Consider the following 21050-nt stretch of genomic DNA (forward strand, 5'->3'; position numbering starts at 1 on the left):
TTTATAGGGTCACAGCACCCTGGGAGTGTGAGGCACAGCATCCCAGCTCAGATAATGCATTTCTTTAGTCAGACAGCCTCCGAAGTTTAGGCTTCAAAAGCAATTGATGGGGAAAAAAAATCTAACCAGTGGAGAACATCTCTCCAAGCCACTTTCTACTCATTTGCCAGTCTTTTTCGGTGATGAGATGAAATATATTATAAAAGGCACTTGATTTGAGATCTAACCTGATTTAAAGCCCTGAAAATAGCAGGCTATGTTACAGCCTAAAAGTTAGGGATTGTAAACACTGTGAAGTCAGCAACAAGTGAAAGTTGCCTTGGAGTAGCTGGTCCCTGAATTTATAGCTCTTTTTAGCCGTTTTCTTAGTAAGACTGTACTTAGCCAAGAGACAACTCCTTTGTCGGGGAGTCTGGATCCAAATGGCTTGGAAACTCAGAACCAAACAGCTTCTGTGACCACTGGCTGGTTATGCATATTCTCACGTGTGGCTTCAGGGAAATACTTAAGTGGGTATTACTTAAGCGCAGGGAGTTAAGGTGCCTTTTACCTCTCAGCTCCCAGAGGAGAGGCAGCCAAATGGCAGCCCAATCGGATTACACTTTCTGTGTTGTGGCCATGGCATATGTGTCAGGGGGCAGGGGACAGCTGCCTGGGCTGGGTTAGCAGCTTTCTATGACTGTGTTTAGGAAGGAATTCTAGGGCCTGGGACCTAAAGCACAGAATGTTCTAGTCACCAGAGTGTGGGTGCAGGAGCCAGTCAGAGTCTATAGAACAAGTGTGAATCATGCCTGTCTCACAGGGTTACAGGGGAGATTGCGCAAAGCAACACGTGGAGACCTCTTCGTCAGCGCAAAACTGCGGTTCCACTGTCAGTGCCCTGGGGACAGGCACATGTGGGCCAGAGGAACTGCTCTTTAAGAATAAAAATCGGAATCAAGCTTAAGAGTAAGAGGTTTGCGGACTCTTCTGTTTCTATATTATCTTGGGCAATTCCCGCGCCTCTTTGTGCCTGAATTCCCACCTAAACGTGGGTGGTGATGGTTCCCGTCACAGGACCGCCGGGGGCTCTGTGAGCCAAAGCCTGCACCGGGCTTAGATTGCGCCTGGCGCGGAGGAAAGGCTCAGTGTGTTGTCATTTTCTGTTACAGGAAATGAGAGCTCATGGTGTGACAGATTCAGATTTTTGGCAAGAATTGTCTCTGTGTCTATGTCTATATCTAATCTATATCTGTATCTATATGTATCTATATGTATATATGTGTATTATATATATGTATATATATCTATCTTGGTAGAATCTGGGCAAATACAGAAATAAGGAGAGAAGAAAGACCAAGTTTTAAAGTATTGGATACTGACTCATAAGTCATTATAATTCTGAAATCTTTTTATGAGAGTTTGATCTTTTTACTAAAAAATCTGACAGTGAAGTTGAGAGTCCTTGAAAAGTTGCAAGAGATAAAGGAAATGTGGATGCAATGAGACTAATAAATAATGAGCATTCTGTGTTTATATCACTCTGCTGAGTGTGGGGTTTGATCTAATTCTCACATAATCCCCATGAGAGAAGAATTAATAATTCTATTTTATGTTTAAGGAAATTGATGCTCACTGTGAACATCAAGGTCAAAAAAGCTAATATTTGGTAGAGCTTTGATTTAAATGCAAACTGATCTAATTTCTAAGCCTGAGCTCTAACAATTGTGCTATTGGAGCGCATTAGACATTGATTCCATGATGTGTCCCAGGCACTGGGAATGAAGGGGGAGGAGATGCTGATTCAGATAGTTAGAGGCTTTGGCTCTACCGCCAGTGGCAGAGAGGACACCTTCCTCAGACAGATGCCACTCGCAGCAGTGGCCATACAGGAGAGCCATTTCACTGGTCAAAAAGGAAATCATGACGAAAATTAGAAAATACTTTGAGATGAATGAAAATGAAAACACAACATACCATAACCTATGGCATGCATCTAAATCAGCGCTTCGTGGAAAATTTATAGCTATAAATACCTATGTCAATAAAAGAAGAAAGATCTCAAATCAATAATCTAACCTTCCCTATTAAGATGTTAGAACAAAAAAAGCAAAATAAAACCAAAGCAAGCAGAAGGAAAGAAGTAACGGGACTCAAGCAGAAATGTAAGAATTAGAGAAGAGAAAAAGTAGAAAACCAAACGTGGGTTCTTTGAAAAGATCACCAAAGTGACAAAACTTGAGCTAGATTGACTGAAAAAAGAGATGAAGGACTCCAGTTACTAACATCAGGAATGAAAGAGGGGGACCACCACCAACCTTACAGAAATAAAGCATGATTATAAGGGGATACTATGAACAGTTGTATACCAACAATTTAAACAACATAGATTAGATAGACGAATTCTTAGCAATATCCAAACTACTGAAACTGATGGAAATGAATTAGTTATAAAAGAAAACTTCCCACAAAGAAAAACCCAGGCCAAGATGACTTCACTTTGAAGTGGATTTTCTCAAACTTCTAAGAATTAGCACCAATCCCTCACAAATGCCCCTAAAGAGAAGAAGGGAAAGGAACGCTTTCCAACTCATTATATAAGACCGATATTACCCTGATATCAAAATTAGACAAAGATATCACAAGACAAGAAAACTGCTATCGACATCTCAGAATATAGGCACAAAAATCCTCAATAAAACACTGGCAAACTGAATCCAGTGGCCTATAAAAAAGATTATACACCAAGATCAAGTGGGATTTATCCTAGGAACGCAAGGTTGGACTCATATGTGAAAACCAATCAATGTAATGCACTGTATCAGTGCAGTAAAGGACATAGTGTTCAGTAGTGTCAGCTCTTATTAATACTATTTTCCCTGGTGCTCGATCCGATGCCTAGCCATACATTTAAATATAACAGCCGTTTTGACTCCTATGATGTGTTATTTAAACCACACCCTCTCCTAAGGCTGTAGGGAAACCCCTTCAGTATGTGGCCACAAGATGGCAAAACATATTTGTCTTCTCAAATCTCCACTGTTCTGAGGATATTATGTGTGAAGAAAATTTGAAGAACTCTGTTTGGTTAGGTAAGGCTTCTTTCATTGAATGGCCAGTGGCATTCCTAGACTCCCCCCCAAAAGTCAACAACAGGGATAAATATCAGTCTTTTTATGTTTTCACACCATACAAAGTTGGCACTAGGATTTTAGCCTTCAGTTCACCTCCAGCTCTGCAGGTCACTCTGCCTGAAAATATATCAAGTTCCAAGATTCCTACAAACAGAGTAAGTACTGAGGTGTTTAGAATACAGCTGAGACTGACTCAGTGTCTCCACCTCCTCTGATGACCTCAGCCAGTGAGGACATTTCCTCAGGGATATGCGCCCTTCGTGAAACCCCCTGTTGTGGTTTACGTAGCACTTAGAGTCCTTTATGTCCCAGTTCATGACACCCAAGGGCCTATAAGAGGGGTGCTTTATCAGCTAATTGTCTAGACCAGGAATATAGGCTATTACTATACAGGTTTAAATGCAGGGAAAAGAATCAGTCAGGTGAAGATGTGTTGTTCATAGAGGAATTCTCCCAAATACCTGTTTCCAAGGCAAAAATCTTTAATAAACAGAGATAATTAATTCCTGGGAGGACCAAGCCTTAGATCAAAAGATAGGCCCTTTAAGGTTCTCAGCATCCTTGCTGTACACTCAAGAAGTAGCTGTTTTCTTATTTTCAGAGCAGGGTAAGAGGGGTTGGTTATTAAAAGATAGGAACATTTGTGTCTCTTGTTCTGTAACGGTAGAGCTAGGTGCTGACGATTAGAAGTTCCCTTGGTTTCAAATTCAGCATCTCATTTTTTCCCCCCTTTGACTTGAATTTCTAAGGCACGGGAGCTCTGAAAATGCCTGGATGAACCCATTTGGATACATTTCTGCCACTTTCACATTCTCTGCTTCCTGTAATATTGTCTGGTTGGTAGGGTTTTTCAATATCCATTACACAATATGATATTTGAATAGCTGCATAGAATCATTATTTCCTATTCCTGAGTATGTTGGACAGTCTCCCTAACGACAGAGGCAACCACGGTAAGTTAACCAGACTTGCTGATTTTTAACCCACTTTTTACATTTCCATTTTCTACCAAGGGGTTTATAATTAAAATCACTGAAGCATTCCTTTCTGATATTTGACAGGGATCACTTTGAGATGTTTTTGGATGCTTTGCAGAAATATTTGTTATCCTCACTGTATATGGATATATCTATGTTACCAGGAATAGGTTTGATTTCTATGGACCCCTCAGTCAGTTTCTAGGCCTTCAAGTGGGCGACACCACAGCAGTGCAGCAGATTGGAGCAGGATAGGTCGCCGAGGGTTTCCTCCAGGGGTGGGCAGATGGTGAGATGGTTTGGCTAGTCAGAGACTGGCTTATGTTCATTCATTTATTTCCTTGAGATAGTGCTCCGACTTTGATAATTTACAGGGATGAAAGGGGCAAAAACCCTACCTTGTACTGACAGGAGGAGGCATGGAAAGCAGGTGAGAATAAAGAAAAACAATTTGCCGTGAAGCTGGGACAGGGTGTGTGACATTTACTGTGGTCAAGACAGGTTAGCATGGGACAGAGGGAAGGACAACGGCATTTGGAATTGGTCTCCCGAAGGGTACCTTCAGCCCTGAAACAGATCCATAAGAAGAATGCATTAAAACGTAGGATGTGTGGGGAAAGAGTGTGCCCTCCACTGTGGTTGGGAATCTATAATAAACTCCAGGCCCAGGGGCACTTTCTATTCTGACTCCATTCAAACTTTCTTGGGTCTTGTTCCAACCAGGTAAGACCTTATATCTGCTCCAATGGATTGTAGTCCCAACAATATAACTGAATTTCTGCATCCCTGAACTTAGTCCCTTTTTAGAGAGTCAAGACAGGTATTGCTAAAGATAAGAGGTGAAAGTTAATTCCCTTGGTGACCTTAGGATGATTTTTTTTCTTGTACACAACTTGTCTGAAAGGCATCTGAAGAAAGGCAAGGTGTGGTGGTGGGAAAAAATTACTATGTTGGGCATTAGAAGATTTGTATTCTTGTTGTTATTTGATACTAATCAATTAGCTGTATTTCCTTGGACTTCACTTCTCTGGGCTTTAGTTTCCTTATCTTTAAAGAAGATATTAGTTGATAAAATGCAAGTTTCTGAAGGATTTCTTATGTACAACAACTCTAGGGTCTTGTCCAGTGGACCGTCAAACTCATTAACATTTCATAGGTTAGCAAAAGCACTGCCACAGATTTCATATGGTCACGGGGGTGGTTAGGTACCAACCGCTGTCCAAACTCTAGAGACAGACATCCTGGATTTGAATACAGGTTCCTCTACTTTTTCAATTTTTATTTCTTTTTAATCATTATGGACTTTGGGCAAGTCATTTACCTTCTCTTAATCACAGTTTTATTTTCTTTAAAATATAGGTAATAGTGTACCAATCTCAAACCATTGTTGTGAAGATTATTGCATGTAAAGTACTTAGTATAGGGCCTAGCACATGGCAAAGACTCCATGAAAATTAACTACCATTGTAGGAACTACATGGTGGGAAAATAGCTCTTTGCATGCTATTGAGAGGGGCAAAAAGCAGATTTATAATAAAAGTTTGCATTTCAGAATATTTGAACACATGGAAGAAGTTTGTCTGCTCAGGTCCTTGCCTTTCAGTTGCAGCCCGTGGGCCCTTTTATGACGAGACCAGGGTCATTCTGCTACATCAGCACTTTCCTCCACTTCTCATTTCTTTAAAAATATGGGTATCAGGGAATTTGAGTGGTAATACGCACACTACTGGTCTTTGAACTAGGACAGAAAGAGAACTGATCCTGTGTTTGAGTTTGCCAATTAACATAGGACATCAAAGACATCAAATCTGACTTATCTGTTTCTGCGTGGTGTGGGACAGAAGGAGGCAGATGAAATTGTAAAAGTGTTTTAAAAACATATTCTAATTACTTCAGGATTTGCAATAAGCTCAAGTAATAAATGAAATCATGATGATGAATGAGTTCAGTTTGTGGTTTTCCGTCTGGGTTTGATCATGAAATCTAACCTTTGGCACAGACCTTCAGGAAGTCATAAAAACATATTCGTAGTCGGTTGTTGACTCTCCCAAGGGCCATCTCCTCTAGAGGACAGTTGGCAGTTAGAAGTGTACTCAACTTTCTTCTCAAGGGTTCTTGTCCATGGAAGGAGTCTCATCAGTGGGCGATCCGGAAGGGAGGCCACCGTCCTGGGGCGTGGAACTCTAAGGCTAGCTTCTCAATGCAGCGTCTGTGGGATGATCTGGAAAATGTTGCCTTTCCATATACCTCCTTATGACCTTGTTCACGTGTAACATGGACCCTTCATGCCTCTGTGCTTTAGGAGTACCTTAAGACACAGGGAATAAAGGGATCTGAGGTCCAGCAAAAAGCGAGAGTTAATAATGACAAAATTTAGTTTTAAAGTATATCTTGAAGTTTAATTGAATGATATGTGTATTCCTCATCAAATATGTTATCTGGTTGATTATTTAGACTTGACTTATTGACTATCAGAATCAATGATTTAAGTTCCTTTTTTCTTTGTTTTTTAAAGGTAAAGCAGTCCTTCCTGGAGTTTTTATCACTCATAACCACATAGATGGAGAGCAAAAGGAATGTGACTGAATTCATTTTAACAGGTCTTACCCAGAACCCCCAAATGCAGAAAGTAGTGTTTCTGTTATTTTTGGTTCTATACGTGGCAACACTGTCAGGCAACCTGCTCATTGTGGTTACCATTACCAGCAGCCAGGCTCTGAGCTCCCCCCTGTACTTCTTCCTGGCCCACCTTTCCTTGATAGATACAATCTATTCTTCTTCTTCAGCTCCTAAGATGATTGTGGACTCCCTTCACGATAGGAAGGTTATCTCTTTTAATGGTTGCATGGCTCAAGTCTATGCAGAACACATTTTTGGTGCTACTGAGATCATCCTGCTGACAGTGATGGCCTATGACCGCTATGTCGCCATTTGCAAACCTCTGCACTATTCCGCCATCATGAGCCACAGGCTGTGCACCCTCCTGCTGGGAGTGGCCTGGGCTGGAGGATTTCTCCACGCAACCGTTCAGATCCTCTTCATAGTCTGGCTGCCCTTCTGTGGCCCCAATGTCATAGATCATTTCATGTGTGACTTGTACCCTTTGCTGAAACTCGTCTGCATGGACACTCATATCCTTGGTCTCTTTGTTGCTGCCAACAGTGGGTTCATCTGCCTATTGAACTTCCTCCTCCTGATGGCGTCCTATGTGGTCATCTTGCGCTCCCTAAAGCACCACAGCTTGGAGGGGAGGGGCAAAGCCCTCTCCACCTGCGTCTCTCACATCACAGTGGTCATCTTATCCTTTGTGCCCTGCATATTTGTGTATCTGCGCCCAGTAACCACGCTGCCTGTGGATAAAGCTGTCGCTGTCTTTTATACTATGGTGGCCCCTATGTTAAATCCCTTAATCTACACACTCAGAAATGCTGAGGTAAAAAATGCTATGAGGAAGCTCTGGAGGAAAAAAGTGACTTCAGGTAAAGATTAAACAGAACCATTGATCCGTGGGTGAAGCTATCCACTCTAAGAAGAGGTTGGATAATACTTGTAGATAGTCACTGAAGCTCAGAGCTAAAGCTTGGACCGGAATCCAAACTTACTGTCTCCCATCCCACACCCTTGTCATCATAAGTTATTGCTGCTTAATAAATAAATATTTATTACCTGGAAATTTGAAATATCTTTAGAAGGTAAAAGGTATAAATGTAGAACATTGGATTGGCGTTTATTATGTAACATTAAGATGTTGGTTTCCATTGGGATTCCAATCTTTTGGAGAAGGTGTATTTGTTGCCCACTGGGTGGGGAAATTCAATGCGTTGCCTTGGGCCAGAACTAGCTCATGGTTGCTGGACAATGACTAGTGGGCAAGAGAGGGACAGGCAAGGTGGGAGCTTCCCACTGGGGTGCTGGTGGGCTGAGGCTGGTGAGCAAGGAACTGAGGCCTGGACTGACAAGCAGGAAATAGCCCTTGGGGGTACAGGTGGACCAAGGCTCTAGTCATTCATTGGCCACTGCTGGGTCCTGAGACGGTAGGGCCGTGAGCTGTTAGCAGCCCAAGCACACAGCAGCAGGGCACAAGGGAGCACTGGCCTGAAGGGGACTAGGGTTTACCCAGCCATGCCCGCCAAACTGCCTCCTCACTGGCACCACCTGAGTCAGGCCTCCGTCCTTTCACACCCAAATCACTTCAGTAACCTCCTAACTGTGTCTCTGCCGGCAGCCTTGTCCCCCTTAGTCCACTTCCCACACTGTAACTAGAGTTAGCGCTCTAAAATCAAATCTAACTGCACCACTCCCTGGCTTAAAAACCTTCCAGTGCTTTCTCCATGGTATTTAGCACTGAGCCTTAACACGATCATGAAACCCTTCTTGATCCCCTCCATTCTTATCTCTCCAACTTCATGTCTTACCAGTTTCCCTTTTACAAGCTCAGTGGCCAACATGGTGCCCAGTACCCAATGGGAGGTTCAAGAAAGAATTGCTTAATGAGAGGGTGAATTGATAACCACAGCTTATTGAGTTGGTTAGGTTTCCTGCACCCTCCTTTTCGCCTCCTGGCCGTTGTTAAGTATTCTGTCTCCTAGGTCACTGTCCTCCAACCTCATGCCTGTTCTCTCTGCTTACCAACTTCATTTCACCCACTGAATCCTGTTTTTGTTGCCTTTTCGCCTAGAAATCTTTTCCCAACCCAGCAGGCCTGTGTAGTGTGTCCCTCCAATGTGGTCTCATAGTGCTCTGTGCTTCCACTATTTTATTATTTATAACACTGTGTTGTAATTTCTGCTCTCTCTGTGGGGACTTTCGATGTCCCTAAGCTCTGCGAAGGCAGGAATTGCGTCTCTTTTTACTCAAGGCTGAAGCCCCAGCCATTATCAACATGCCTGGTATATTTCTTGGGATCAAAAATATTTGTTGATTAATGAATGAAAGACACAAGAAATGAAAGCAATATATTTATTCTGAAATTGCTTTGTGTAGATGGAGCCACCTATTTTTAAAAACAGCTTTTAATCATAAAATATAACCAAAAGGTAAACCGATGAACAGAGAACTGTAACATAAACAGCTCATATCTATTCATAAGATAATAAAGCCTGGTGGATAGCAGGAGGAATATCAAAGTAAACTCTTGGTGTATATGCTGAGAATCGTAGTTTCAGTCTCCTTCTCAGTGAAAGCAGGAGTGAAAACAAATCGTAGTTCCCCTAAGAGGTCTCACCAGAATTCTCCTTAGAGCTGAAACATCAATGTAGGAAAGAATTCCCTAGCCTCCAATACTACTTTTTTTGCTCTTCCTTTTATTGAATTCATTCATTTTCCTTTATACTCTTATTCATTCATTCGTTCGTTCGTTCGTTCAGTATTTGTCATGCACCAGACGTTGTGCTACCTTGTAGAAACTATCGTTGTATAGCAGGCAAACACTTTATAGGGTGTGACTGTACACTGAATAGATAGAAATTCCTGTATGACATCAAAACCTTCTTTTATTTGAATCACTCTTTCCGATGGGCTATCAGCATAAGATGAGTGATATGAGCCACACAAAATGGTCTGAAACCTGTAAGGAAATTTGGAAACATGGCATAATCTTCATTTCTTACCCATCAGAGGTTAAATGGCCGATGCTTTCATAGCCCTAAAGTAGTTACATATTATAATGTTACAGGCAACATATGACAATCAATTGTGATATATAAAAATAAGCACAGTCATTAACTAACAATTATTAGATTTTCAGTTATAGACAATAATATATTGTCTGTGTTGTGTCCAGCACAGTCCCTGACTCAATAAATGGTAACTACCCTGGTTACCTGATCTGTCATTATTGCCTGGCAGTTAGTAACAGTTAAGGGCGTGATCTGGGAAATGGGTCGTTTCTGGTTCCTGGCTTTCTGATACATCTCTTTTTGATTCCTTTACCTTTCTGTCAGTTTCCTTACCTGTAACGTGGTGATAATAGCAGTGCCTGCCCCCTCGGATTGCTACAGAGGTTATTGGTCAGTAACAATAAACTTCATTATTTCTTTAATTTGTTATTAAATGGAAGGCCTATGAACCACATACATAATTGAAGCTGGTAAAACTAAACCTTAATTTGGGAGTATTTTTAAATATGCAAAGAGTGGTCCTAGGGTATGTTTTGCTCTCTTTTCTTGCATCCATTTCTGCTTCCCTCACTGTAGAATCTATGATTTATATAGCAATTAATTTTTTTCTTTATCCCAGAAGTATTTATTGCCGAGATCATCCAAAACATCCTTGGATCTTTACCTCAGATGAATCAGTGTTGGGCTTTAGCACATTTATTTGTCACTTGAAATAATTTCCTAATGGCATCTTTCATCTGGGAATTTCTCAAGGTATAGATTAAAGGATTCAACATGGGAGTTATGATAGTATAGAATACGGCAACTGCTTTGTCAATCGGTAAAGTAGCTGCTGGCCTCATATACACAAATATGCAGGGCACAAAAAATAAGACGACCACTGTGATGTGGGAGACACAGGTGGAGAGGGCTTTGCGCCTTGCCACTAAGCTGTGGGTCCTTAGGGAGCGCAGAATGACCACATAGGAGACCATGAGGAGGAGGAAGTTTAACAGACAGATGAACCCACTGTTGGCAGCAACGAAGAGCCCTAGGGTGTGGGTATCAGTGCAGGCGAGATTCAGCAAAGGGTTCAGGTCACACATAAAGTGATCTATGATGTTAGGGCCACAGAAGGGTAACCTGAAGACGAAGAGGATCTGTATGGCTGCGTGAAGAAAGCCTCCCACCCACACCACTCCCACCAGCAGGCCACACACCCGCCGATTCATGATGGTCGTATAGTGCAAGGGCTTGCAGATGGCCACATATCGATCGTAAGCCATCACAGTCAGCAGGATGCCCTCGGCACCTCCGAAAAAATGTTCCCCGAAGATCTGGGTCATGCATCCATTGAACGGGGTGGTCTTCTTTTCATGAAGCGAATCTACGATCAGTTTGGGGGTGTTGACCGAGGAATAGCAGGTGTCAATAAAGGAGAGGTAGGCCAGGAAAAAGTACATGGGCGATCCCAGTGATGGGCTGGCATTGATGGTGACCACGGTGAGCACATTTCCTACCACGGTGATGGTGTAGACGACCAAAAACACAACAAATATGATTTTCTGCATCTTCGGGCTCTCTGTGAGCCCCAGTAGAACAAACTCTATCACACGTGTCCTGTTCTCCATGTATTTCACGTGGCAGTTAATTACATTACCTGAAAAGAAAATTATTTTTATTCATGAAACCTTGAATTTATTAAATTTTGCATCCTAATATACAATAAATTCCTGGATTCTATGGATTTGTGAATCCTTTGAGGTGTGTGTGTGTTTGTGTGTGCGTATTGGAAAGAAAGTTTTTGAGGTCTTAAAGGTACTCAGATTGCCTCCCAGGTGCAGTCTTTGTTAGGGCTGCAGACACGAGGAACTTTGTAAACACACGGGCAAGACTCCACCTATATACATTAAATCATCCCAGATAAGCAAGGGTCTAACTTGAAGTAGTAGATTGCACATGTGGCAGCCACGCCTGGAAGGGAGGCAGTGGATGGGTGTAAAGTCTATAAGTGCAAAGCTTCTGGAATTTTCCTTAATCTCCGGGAGATGGGGAACCATGAAAGATTATTGAGCATGTATATGAGACAGGATGAGAGGAATGTGAAGAAGGGAGAATCTTAGATATTATTCTAGTAGAGATCTGTGTGTGTTTTGGATGCAGTGGGCCGAGGGGGTTGAAGGCAGACTCGGGAATCCCAGTAGCATAATATTTATAGTAGTTGAATAAGAAATAACAGGGCATTGATGATAGGAATGTAAAGAATGGAGCTACTTAAAAGTAGTTCTAATACATGCTTTCTAAATTCAATGGCTTTATAAGAGCTAATATACACTTTTAATTGATTGATATGTGTGTATTGTATTATAGCAAATGCTTTGATAACACAATCTTTTTTTATATAATAATAATAACAATAACCTGTGTGGTTGGTATAATAACACCCATTTTGCAGATGAGGAAACAATCTCAGAGACTAATATTAATAATAACAATGATGATAATATTAACTAAAACATACGGACCACTTACTGTGACCTGTTTTTTTTGCAGACACTTGATTGTTAAACCTCACCACAAACCTACAGATGCTTACTACTATCATTGTTGTATTTATTTTATACATAATCAGCATGGAGAAGTTAGGATCCTGCCAAGGTCGAGCAGCTGAGGGCAGAGTAAAGATCAGGTCAGGTTGCTAATTTCTTCCTGTCAAATTCTTAACTCATGCCCTTTATTGTTAGATTATAATAAACAATGTTGACCTAGTAATCTCTTTTTGATATGACCATAATCATTACAATTACTTTAATGCTACTTCAGAGGTAAGTTTATGTGGGAGCAATTTTGTCAGCACCCCCCCCCCCACATACCACCCCACACAGTGACAACGGGAGCTCCCGAACGTTAAGAAAAATGTGGCACTGCTTTCATTGAACGGCCCTTTAACTTGGCCTCTCCCTAAGCCCCAAATGTTGCCTCGTCTAACCCCTTCCAAAGCATGAGCCCCCAGACTCTTCGCAACATATCAAAACAACTGTCCCAGTGGTAACGTGCTGTGGTTTGACCACAAGAAAGACCAGATTCGACTCGGGTTGCGATTTCTTTTCTCTGGGTGCGTTAGCTTCGCACCTCACATACTTGCTTCCTCACCTGTAAAGTGAGAATAGTAATGTCCACCTAACAGGTTGTTATGAGAATTGCCTGACATTTGAAGAATCGGGGCGAGAATGGAATATTACTGTATCTGAAAAGCGTTGAAAAATAAAGATTACTATGCATGCAAGGCGATAATTAACAAGCATCAGTACCACTGAGAAACTTACCTTGGCCGTCTCAGATGATCTCGATGATGTTTGGGGGTGTTGCAGGACAATCCCAGATTCAAATGGACAGCCTCTAGTAATAAGTAACTTTCAATATGAAAGATATGTCACATTTGGGAAGAGCCTATCAAGGCAATTCACTGTCACATTAATAGTTGTTAAGAAATTGTATATATTGACCCTGTGAAATTTTTTTTGGTGTATCAATTATACTTCATTAAACCTCTTAAAAAAGGAAATTTTTTCCACCTAAAGCCTCAAAACTTTATCACAGAAAACCTGTTCAAACCCTGTTTTCTGGTTTTGAATTTAGAATGGGTTCACTTGAAATACTGTGGAAATAGTCTTACGCAGATGGCTTTGGCCCTGCAGGGCAAGAGACGCGCATGCAGATGGCTCGCTCTGCCTGTGACCACTCTTGCTCTGGACCAACACAAACACTGTCTCCTTGCCTTGTGCAGATACTTAAAGGGGTTTCTATAAACCTTCAGGCACCTGGTCTTGTAGCTACTGCTTTCTCTCCCAGGAATTAATTATCTCCGTTTATGGAAGGGCTTTGTCTTCAAGGCAGGTATTCTGGGGAGATGCGCTGAAAACACTAATTCTTCAGTGGGGATTGTCTCCTCTGCCCTTGGAAGCTTAGCGTGAAGGGACCTTCCTCTATATGAACCTGTGCTGCTGAGGAAGCCGAATGCCACGTGGGCAGCTGGCGTAGTGCCGGCGTGTGGGCCTGGGGTGAAGTTCCCCTGTGGACTCAGGCCACAGAAGAGTGGCTATTTTCTTATTAATATTAATTCTTTATTGGAAAACCACCATTGATTGCTTGAGAGCTAGATCAGTGAGGCCATAAAATGAATGGCAGTCATTTTAAAGTTCTTGACTCTAAAAGCTGTTCCCCCACGCCCCAGATTTATTGAAGTATCCTGCACAAATTAGATTGTACATACTTAAGGTGTATACCTTGAGATTTTGGTATAAGTATACATTATGAAATAATCACTACACTCAAGCTAATAGGTATTTCACATATTCATCATACATCATTACTATTTTTTTTGTGGTAACGCTTAAAATCTAGCAAATGTCAAGTATGCAGTACAGTATTGTTAAATACAATCAGTATTGTTAAATATAATCACACTGCTGTACAGGATATTTCCAGAAACTATTCATTTTGCATAACTGAGACTTTGTTTCCCCAACCCACATCTTCGTATTTCTCTCTTCCCCAGCCTCTGGCAACCACCATTCTACTCTCTGCTTCTATAAGTTAGATGATTTTCGATTCCACATATAAGTAAGGTCAAGCAGTATTTCTCTTTCTCCGTCTTATTTCATTTAACATAATGTCCTTTAGGTCCACGTTGTCACAAATGGCAAGTTTCATTCTTTTAAAAGACTATATAATATTCCACTGTATATATAAACCACACTGGCCATTCACCCATCAATGGACATATCAGCTGTTTCTGTATATTGGCTGTTGTGACTAATGCTGCAGTGAACATGAGTGCAGAGATCTCTTTGAGATACTGATTTCAAGTCCTTTGGATATATACCCAGAAGTGGGGTTAATGGGGCAAAAGTAGGTCTGTTTTTGATTTTTTGCAAACTCTCCATATTTTCTGTAATGGCTGTGCCCATTTATATTCCCTCCAACAGTACAGGAGGGTTCCCTTCTTTCTACAGCTTTACCAACACTTGTTATCTTTTATCCTTTAGTAATGATACTTCATTGAGGTTTCAATTGTATTTTGCTGATGATTGGTGCTGTTGAATACCATTTTTTTTTAAACCACCAAACCACTGCAAGAAATGCTAAAGGGACTGTTGTAAGAAGAAGAAATATATATAGAGAGAGGAACATGGGCATAAAGAGTTAAAATGGCAACAAATAAGTACCATCAATAGTAACCTTAAATGTAAATGGCTTAAATGCTCCAATCAAAAGACATAGGGTAGCTGAATGGATAAGAAAACATGACCCGAATATATGCTGTCTACAAGAGACCCACCTCAGAACAAAAGACACACACAGACTGAGAGTGAAGGGATGGAAAAATTTCTCCATGCAAATGGAAATGAAAAAAAAAAGCTGGGGTAGCAATACTCATATCTGACAAAATAGACTTTGAAATGACGGCCTTAACAAGAGACAATGAAGGTCACTATGTAACACTAAAGCGATGGATCCAACAAGAGGATATAACCCTGGTAAACATATGCACCCAATACAGGAGCACCTAATTTATAAAAAAGTTCTGGAGGACTTTAAGGGAGAGATTGACAGCAATACGGTCATAATAAGGGGCTTTAACACCCCACTGACTTCAGTGGATAGATCTTCCAGACAAAAAAACCAACAAGGAGACAGTGACTCTAGATGACACACTAGATCAGATGGATTTAATTGGCATTTACAGAATATTCCACCCTGAAGCTGCAGAATATACATTCTTCTCAAGTGCACACGGGACGTTCTCAAAGACAGACCACATGTTAGGACAAAAAACAAGTCTCTACAACTTCAAGAAGATTGAAATCATATCAAGCATCTTCTCGGGTCACAATGGCATGAAACTAGAAATCAACTACGGTAAAAACACCCCAAAACATTCAAACACATGGAGGCTGAATAGCATGTTATTAAATAATGACTGGGTTACCAATGAGATCAAGGAAGAAATGAATACATTTTTATAATAAATGTCACGGTCTTTGTTGCTTTCTTCACTTTTTCATCAGTGCCCCATTTCTGTCTGACTTTTAAAGATTTTATGATTTACACTTATTATTCAACTATGTAGATATTATATTAGGAGGTCATGACAAACTTTCAGGATTCTGAGTAAAGTTCCCAAATTTATGCAAGATGGATGAGATTCACTCTTTAAACAATGTACCTTAAAAGTATAAATGTCTCCAAAGTGAAAATCAGTTTAAGCAAAACCCCCAAATTTAATAAGCTTTTTCTGACAAATAAAAAATCTGTAATACAATAATTAGTAATTGTAATAAAAACTTGTTATTTACTACAATTTGACCAGTGCTACAAAGACAAGTTGTTGTTTCATCCCCATAGGAACCTGATGAAACATAATGTTATCCTTGCTTTCCAGAAGAATGAACTGATGCTTGGAAAGTTTGGTTTACTGTATGTTGCAGAACTAGATGCCTGAGTAGGATTTCCACCCATGTTTTTTTTATTCTCACCTGAGGATACTTTTTCCATTGCTTTTCAGAGAGAGTGGAAGGGAGGGACAGAGAGACACAGAGAGTGAGGGAGGGAGAGAGAAACATCGATGTACATCGATGGGTTGCCTCCTGCACGCACCCTGACCAGGGCTGGGGATCAAGCCTGCAACTGAGGTACGTGCCCTTGGCCGGAGTAGAACCAGGGACCCTTCAGTCTGTAGCCTGATGCTCTAACCACGGAGCCAAACAGGCCAGGGCTCCACCCGTGTGTTTTGGCTTTAGAACTTGCAATCTTAAACGCAATGGTACATATCATAATAGTGACACATCCCACGTAACACTTTCTAGCTAAGGGAGATAGGCAATAAGCAAATAAACATAAAAAACCATGCTATATTCAGAGTGAAAAGTGCTTAAAAAAGTGATGTGATGCAGTGACTCAGAGAGCAGGGGGCCACTTTAGAGGGTGCGGTCAAGGAATTGACAGCGTTTATCAGCTGTGTCCAGGGATGAGAGACAGTGAGCTGCAGGTCAGGATTTAGACAGGAGAGTAAATGCATATTTTGTTTCTGCCCAGACTGGACTTTCCCCCTTTGGTGATTTGACCTGAGTTACTCCTTTATGACCTCCCGCAGCCCCCCAGAGGGCATGGCTCTATCAGGCCTGCCCTGCATGGTGATTATCCTGGTGGCATCTCTGGAGATGCAGAATCTGCCCTCGGTACTACGCTTAAGGCCCCAGTGAATTTAATTAGAGGAGAATCGCCCTTGGAGATGCACCAGCTGAATGGCTCGGGAACCATTCAGTGAAGATAAAGTGTTTGCAGACCTTGGCCCTCACCTCAGAGAGGGCTGTGGCCATCAGTATTCACAGGGCCAGCCTTTTCAGGAATTGAAATGATGGGCTCACAACATAAAGTTGTCGAAACTTCTCTAGAGTATGCATGAGATTTCTCTCCATGCTCCAGACAGCCGAAAGCTCAGCGGTGCTGTACGAGAAGGCCGGGGAAGCTGGCCGGGAGCGGGCTGTTGGAAAGGCTATTTCACTCCGTATTTCGCTTTTATTGCTCTAAAGCGCACACGGTAAAATATTTATCTAATCCATGCACAGTTTTCTCTCTGATCAGAATGTTGATTTGACACTTGTCTGTCATTGGGACCAATTCTGCCGGCGAGGAGTACTTTGGGTCTCTGTTCACAGTCACATTCAGAGGGAATCCGGTTTCCTCTCAGCAGGGACAGAGCGGGTCACATGGAAGCAGTTCGCGCTCCGGGGCGGTGCCTGCGATATCTCGCTGTCCGTGTCCACGGAGGCGGCCCCGGAGCATGAAGGACAAGGGAGAAGGCCCGGGCCCAGGCCGTGAACTGGGTGGCTCTCGTTACGCAGGTAACTCGGCGGGCGCGCTGATGCATCAGGGCCCGAAGCCGGCCTTGGAGGACGCAGCGGTGGCGGGAAAAGTCACCGTCTTCTGAAAGCTCTCCTGTGATGGGCCTTGGGGGCATTCTGCTCAGTGAAATAAGGCAGTCACATAAAGACAAGGGCCGTATGCTTTCACTTCTATGTAGAATCTAATGAACAAAATAAACAAATAGAAACAGACACAGATACAGAGAACAGGCTGGCAGCTGTCAGAGGGCAGGGGCAGGGTGGCCGGGTGAAAAAGGCGAGGGGATTAAGCAAAAAACCCCAAACCTCATAGACAGAAAACAGTAGGATGATTACCAGAGGAAAAGGGGGTGGGAGGAGACAGGAGAGAGGAAAGGGGAGATAAATGATGATGGAAGGAAACTTCGGGTAATGAACACACAATACAATACACAGATGATGCATTATAGAGCCGTACCCCCAAAACCTGTATAGTTTTACTAACCAGTGTCATCCCAACAAATTTAATTGCCCAGAGAGCGCTAACTTTTTTTTCTATTGGGAGTTTTGATTCCCCCCTACATTGGATTTACTTGATGGACCCAAGTCTTAAGTTTCTAAAAAAAAAAAAAAAATAAAGTTCTATATAATTCTCATATTCAGCCACATCCTTTTGATTACTAAAATATATGGGGACTAATTCAATTCTGTAATACCCTCTTGGATATTTTCATACTATAAAGATCCAGAATAGATTTACTTTTCTAATATCAGTATTCTTTTTAAAAAACTTTTATTTTTCAATTACAGTTTACCTTCAATATTATTCTATATTACTTTCAGATCTACAGCAAAGTGCTTAGAAAATCATGAACTTTAGTATTCTTTTAAGTATAACTATTTGGAGGTATTTTAATAGGTAGATATTTCTAAATCTTGTGATAGGTTCAATTAATGTGTTCTCTAAGCATTGTTTGTTAATCTATTAAAAATTAGAGAATGCTGCAGCATCAGTAGAACTTGATTGAGTGATTTTCAAAAATCCAAGGTCATTCGGTAGTAAGAAAACTCTTCAATTTCTACTTTTCTGTTTACAGGTGAGTTTCAGCATCTTGCATGTTTTTTGGCCATTTCGATTTATTTTTTTCTTTATTTGCCTGTTTATATGGTTACCCACTTTGCTATTGATTTGTCTTTCATTTGTTATTTACTTAGAGCTCTTTGTCTATTTTAGATATTAACCCTGTGTACATCCTCTAAAATGTAATTTTTCCCCTCAAACTACTTTGGTCTATAGACTTTATGGTATCTATTCCTAAATCCTTTGAACAATTTGATATTGACTGTATGGGATGTCAGTGATAAGTTAAGAAGATTCTCTCACCTCTAGACTAGAAAGTCCTCTCTTTTATTAACTAGAAAGTAAACATAAAGTAAATCTTGCTTTAGTTTTTCATTAAACCTTTAATCAGCTTTTGTTCTTGTATAAGGCATAAGCTACATGTACACTTTTATTAGCTTCCATTAAAAAGCTGCTTGTGGCAACCCACTTATTTGATGTCTCCTTTCCCCACATGCATCTCGAATTACTCACCTCTCCATTCATCTGTGAGATTGCCGAGGCCAGGGCCATGTTTCAGTCGGCCTCCTACTATAATCTCTGAGATCACTGCAATGCAATAAATCTTTATGCCTCTTTGTTGAATGAATACACAACTTATCTTAAGATTTCAGGAAGTCTCGAGTAATAATTATATTTACAGGTAACTTGTCCTGAGCTCTGGCGTAAGACGTACAGAAAGACCCATGGACCAAAGGAACAACGTCACTGAGTTTGTCCTGTTGGGGCTCACACAGAGCCTTTGGGGTCAGAAAGTATTATCTGTTGTGTTCTGGTTTATCTACATTGTGACAGTGGTGGGCAACCTGCTCGTTGTCGTGACTGTCGTGGTCAGCCCCAGCCTGGATGCCCCAATGTACTTCTTTCTGGGCTACTTATCATTTATGGATGTAGCTTACTCGACTACAGTTACCCCGAGTCTGATCATCGGCTTACTGCGTGAGAAGAAAACCATTTCCTTCCAGGCTTGCATGAGCCAGCTTTTCACGGCACACTTGTTCGGTGGTGCCGAGATCCTGCTCCTGGTGGCCATGGCCTATGACCGCTACGTGGCCATCTGTAAACCGTTGCACTATTTGACCGTCATGAACCAGCGCGTGTGCGTCGGGCTGCTGCTGCTGGCCTGGCTGGGAGGCTTCTTACACGCCGTGGTTCAGCTGCTCTTTGTTTACAACCTTCCCTTCTGTGGCCCCAACGTCATCGACCACTTCATCTGTGACATGTACCCCTTACTGAACCTTGCCTGCACGGACACCTACGTCATCGGCCTGGTCGTGGTTGCCAACGATGGGGGCATCTGTGCGGTCATCTTCGTGCTCTTGCTCGTCTCCTACGGGGTCATCGTGCGCTCCCTGAAGGCCCCGAGGCAGGAGGGGAGGCACAAGGCTTTGTCCACCTGTGGCTACCACGTCACTGTGGTGGTCCTCTTCTTCGTCCCTTGTATTTTCATGTACGTGAGACCTCCTTCTACCCTCCCCATCGATAAGTCCTTGACCGTGTTTTACACCGTCGTCACCCCCATGCTGAACCCCCTCATCTACACGCTGAGAAACAGGGAGATGAAGAATGCCATGGAAAGGCTCTGGGCCAGACAAAGAAAATGAGGCAGAGAGAAGCGGTTCCCTTATTTTCAATGAATTGTTCCTCCCAGGGAAGTCGTGTGTGGTGATTTAACTGCAGTAAGTGTCTCCTCGGGTTGAATGACTCGGGCGTGATGAAAAAACATTTATTATGTGACTACTTCCGGTGATTAAAAAGTGTTTATAAGATTTTCATTATTTCCTAGTCCAATATAGATGTTTTGTTTAAAAGTATTTTTAAGATTTTCATCATTTGTTGGAAAAAATATGTTCAGTTTTTATGTGTAAAAAGTCTTTGTTGAGACAATAAATTTATGTTCTGTGTGACGAGCTCGCTATAGTTAATACTGTAAATTTACTTTAGTTAATGGAAGACTTTCTCATGTTTTCGCTCTTAAAAATATAACCTTTTTCAGAATTAATAGGGCTCATTACAGATTTCAGAAAATAAAATAAAAATTAAGATGTAAAAACTTGATTCACTTCTCCCCACACAAAGATAGCCCATATTAATACTTGAAGCAAATATCTTATTTTTGTATCTATAAAATACTTTAAATATATAATTTTTCATATTGCTTCTCATGAGAAGGTTGAAGGAAAATGATGTTTCAGAGTTCTAATGTTAATCACGAGGAGGCTAACTATATAAAAATAATCTGAATGAACAAGGCAGATATGCAGAAAAATAAATCATATATTTTTCTGTTTGGGAAATCATATAATCTTCTTATGTGGATCAACTCTGTTGTTATTATATTTTCATGAAGGTGATCC

The 21050-nt window shown here is 41.4% G+C and overlaps 3 protein-coding genes across 3 annotated transcripts; 2 read left to right on the forward strand and 1 right to left on the reverse strand.

Annotated features, from left to right (window-relative positions):
• Positions 1-6650: 6650 nt before the first annotated feature.
• On the forward strand, positions 6651-7580 carry LOC308565780 (olfactory receptor 4C12-like; the record flags this gene model as incomplete). Its single annotated transcript, XM_081155382.1, has 1 exon — positions 6651-7580. The coding sequence occupies one exon, from the start codon at positions 6651-6653 to the stop codon at positions 7578-7580; it is 930 nt and encodes a 309-aa protein (XP_081011508.1).
• Positions 7581-10382: 2802 nt separating this feature from the next.
• On the reverse strand, positions 10383-11318 carry LOC308565553 (olfactory receptor 4C46-like; the record flags this gene model as incomplete). Its single annotated transcript, XM_081154870.1, has 1 exon — positions 10383-11318. One exon carries the CDS (start codon positions 11316-11318, stop codon positions 10383-10385), a length of 936 nt encoding a protein of 311 aa, XP_081010996.1.
• An 8061-nt stretch (positions 11319-19379) lies between these two features.
• On the forward strand, positions 19380-20297 carry LOC308565786 (olfactory receptor 4A15-like; the record flags this gene model as incomplete). The annotated part of the gene is made up of 1 exon (XM_081155388.1): positions 19380-20297. The coding sequence occupies one exon, from the start codon at positions 19380-19382 to the stop codon at positions 20295-20297; it is 918 nt and encodes a 305-aa protein (XP_081011514.1).
• Between the last annotated feature and the right edge of the window lie 753 nt (positions 20298-21050).

The sequence above is a fragment of the Miniopterus schreibersii genome, assembly GCF_964146895.1.
Source record: "Miniopterus schreibersii genome assembly, chromosome: 12".
NCBI classification, from domain to species: Eukaryota; Metazoa; Chordata; class Mammalia; order Chiroptera; family Miniopteridae; genus Miniopterus; species Miniopterus schreibersii.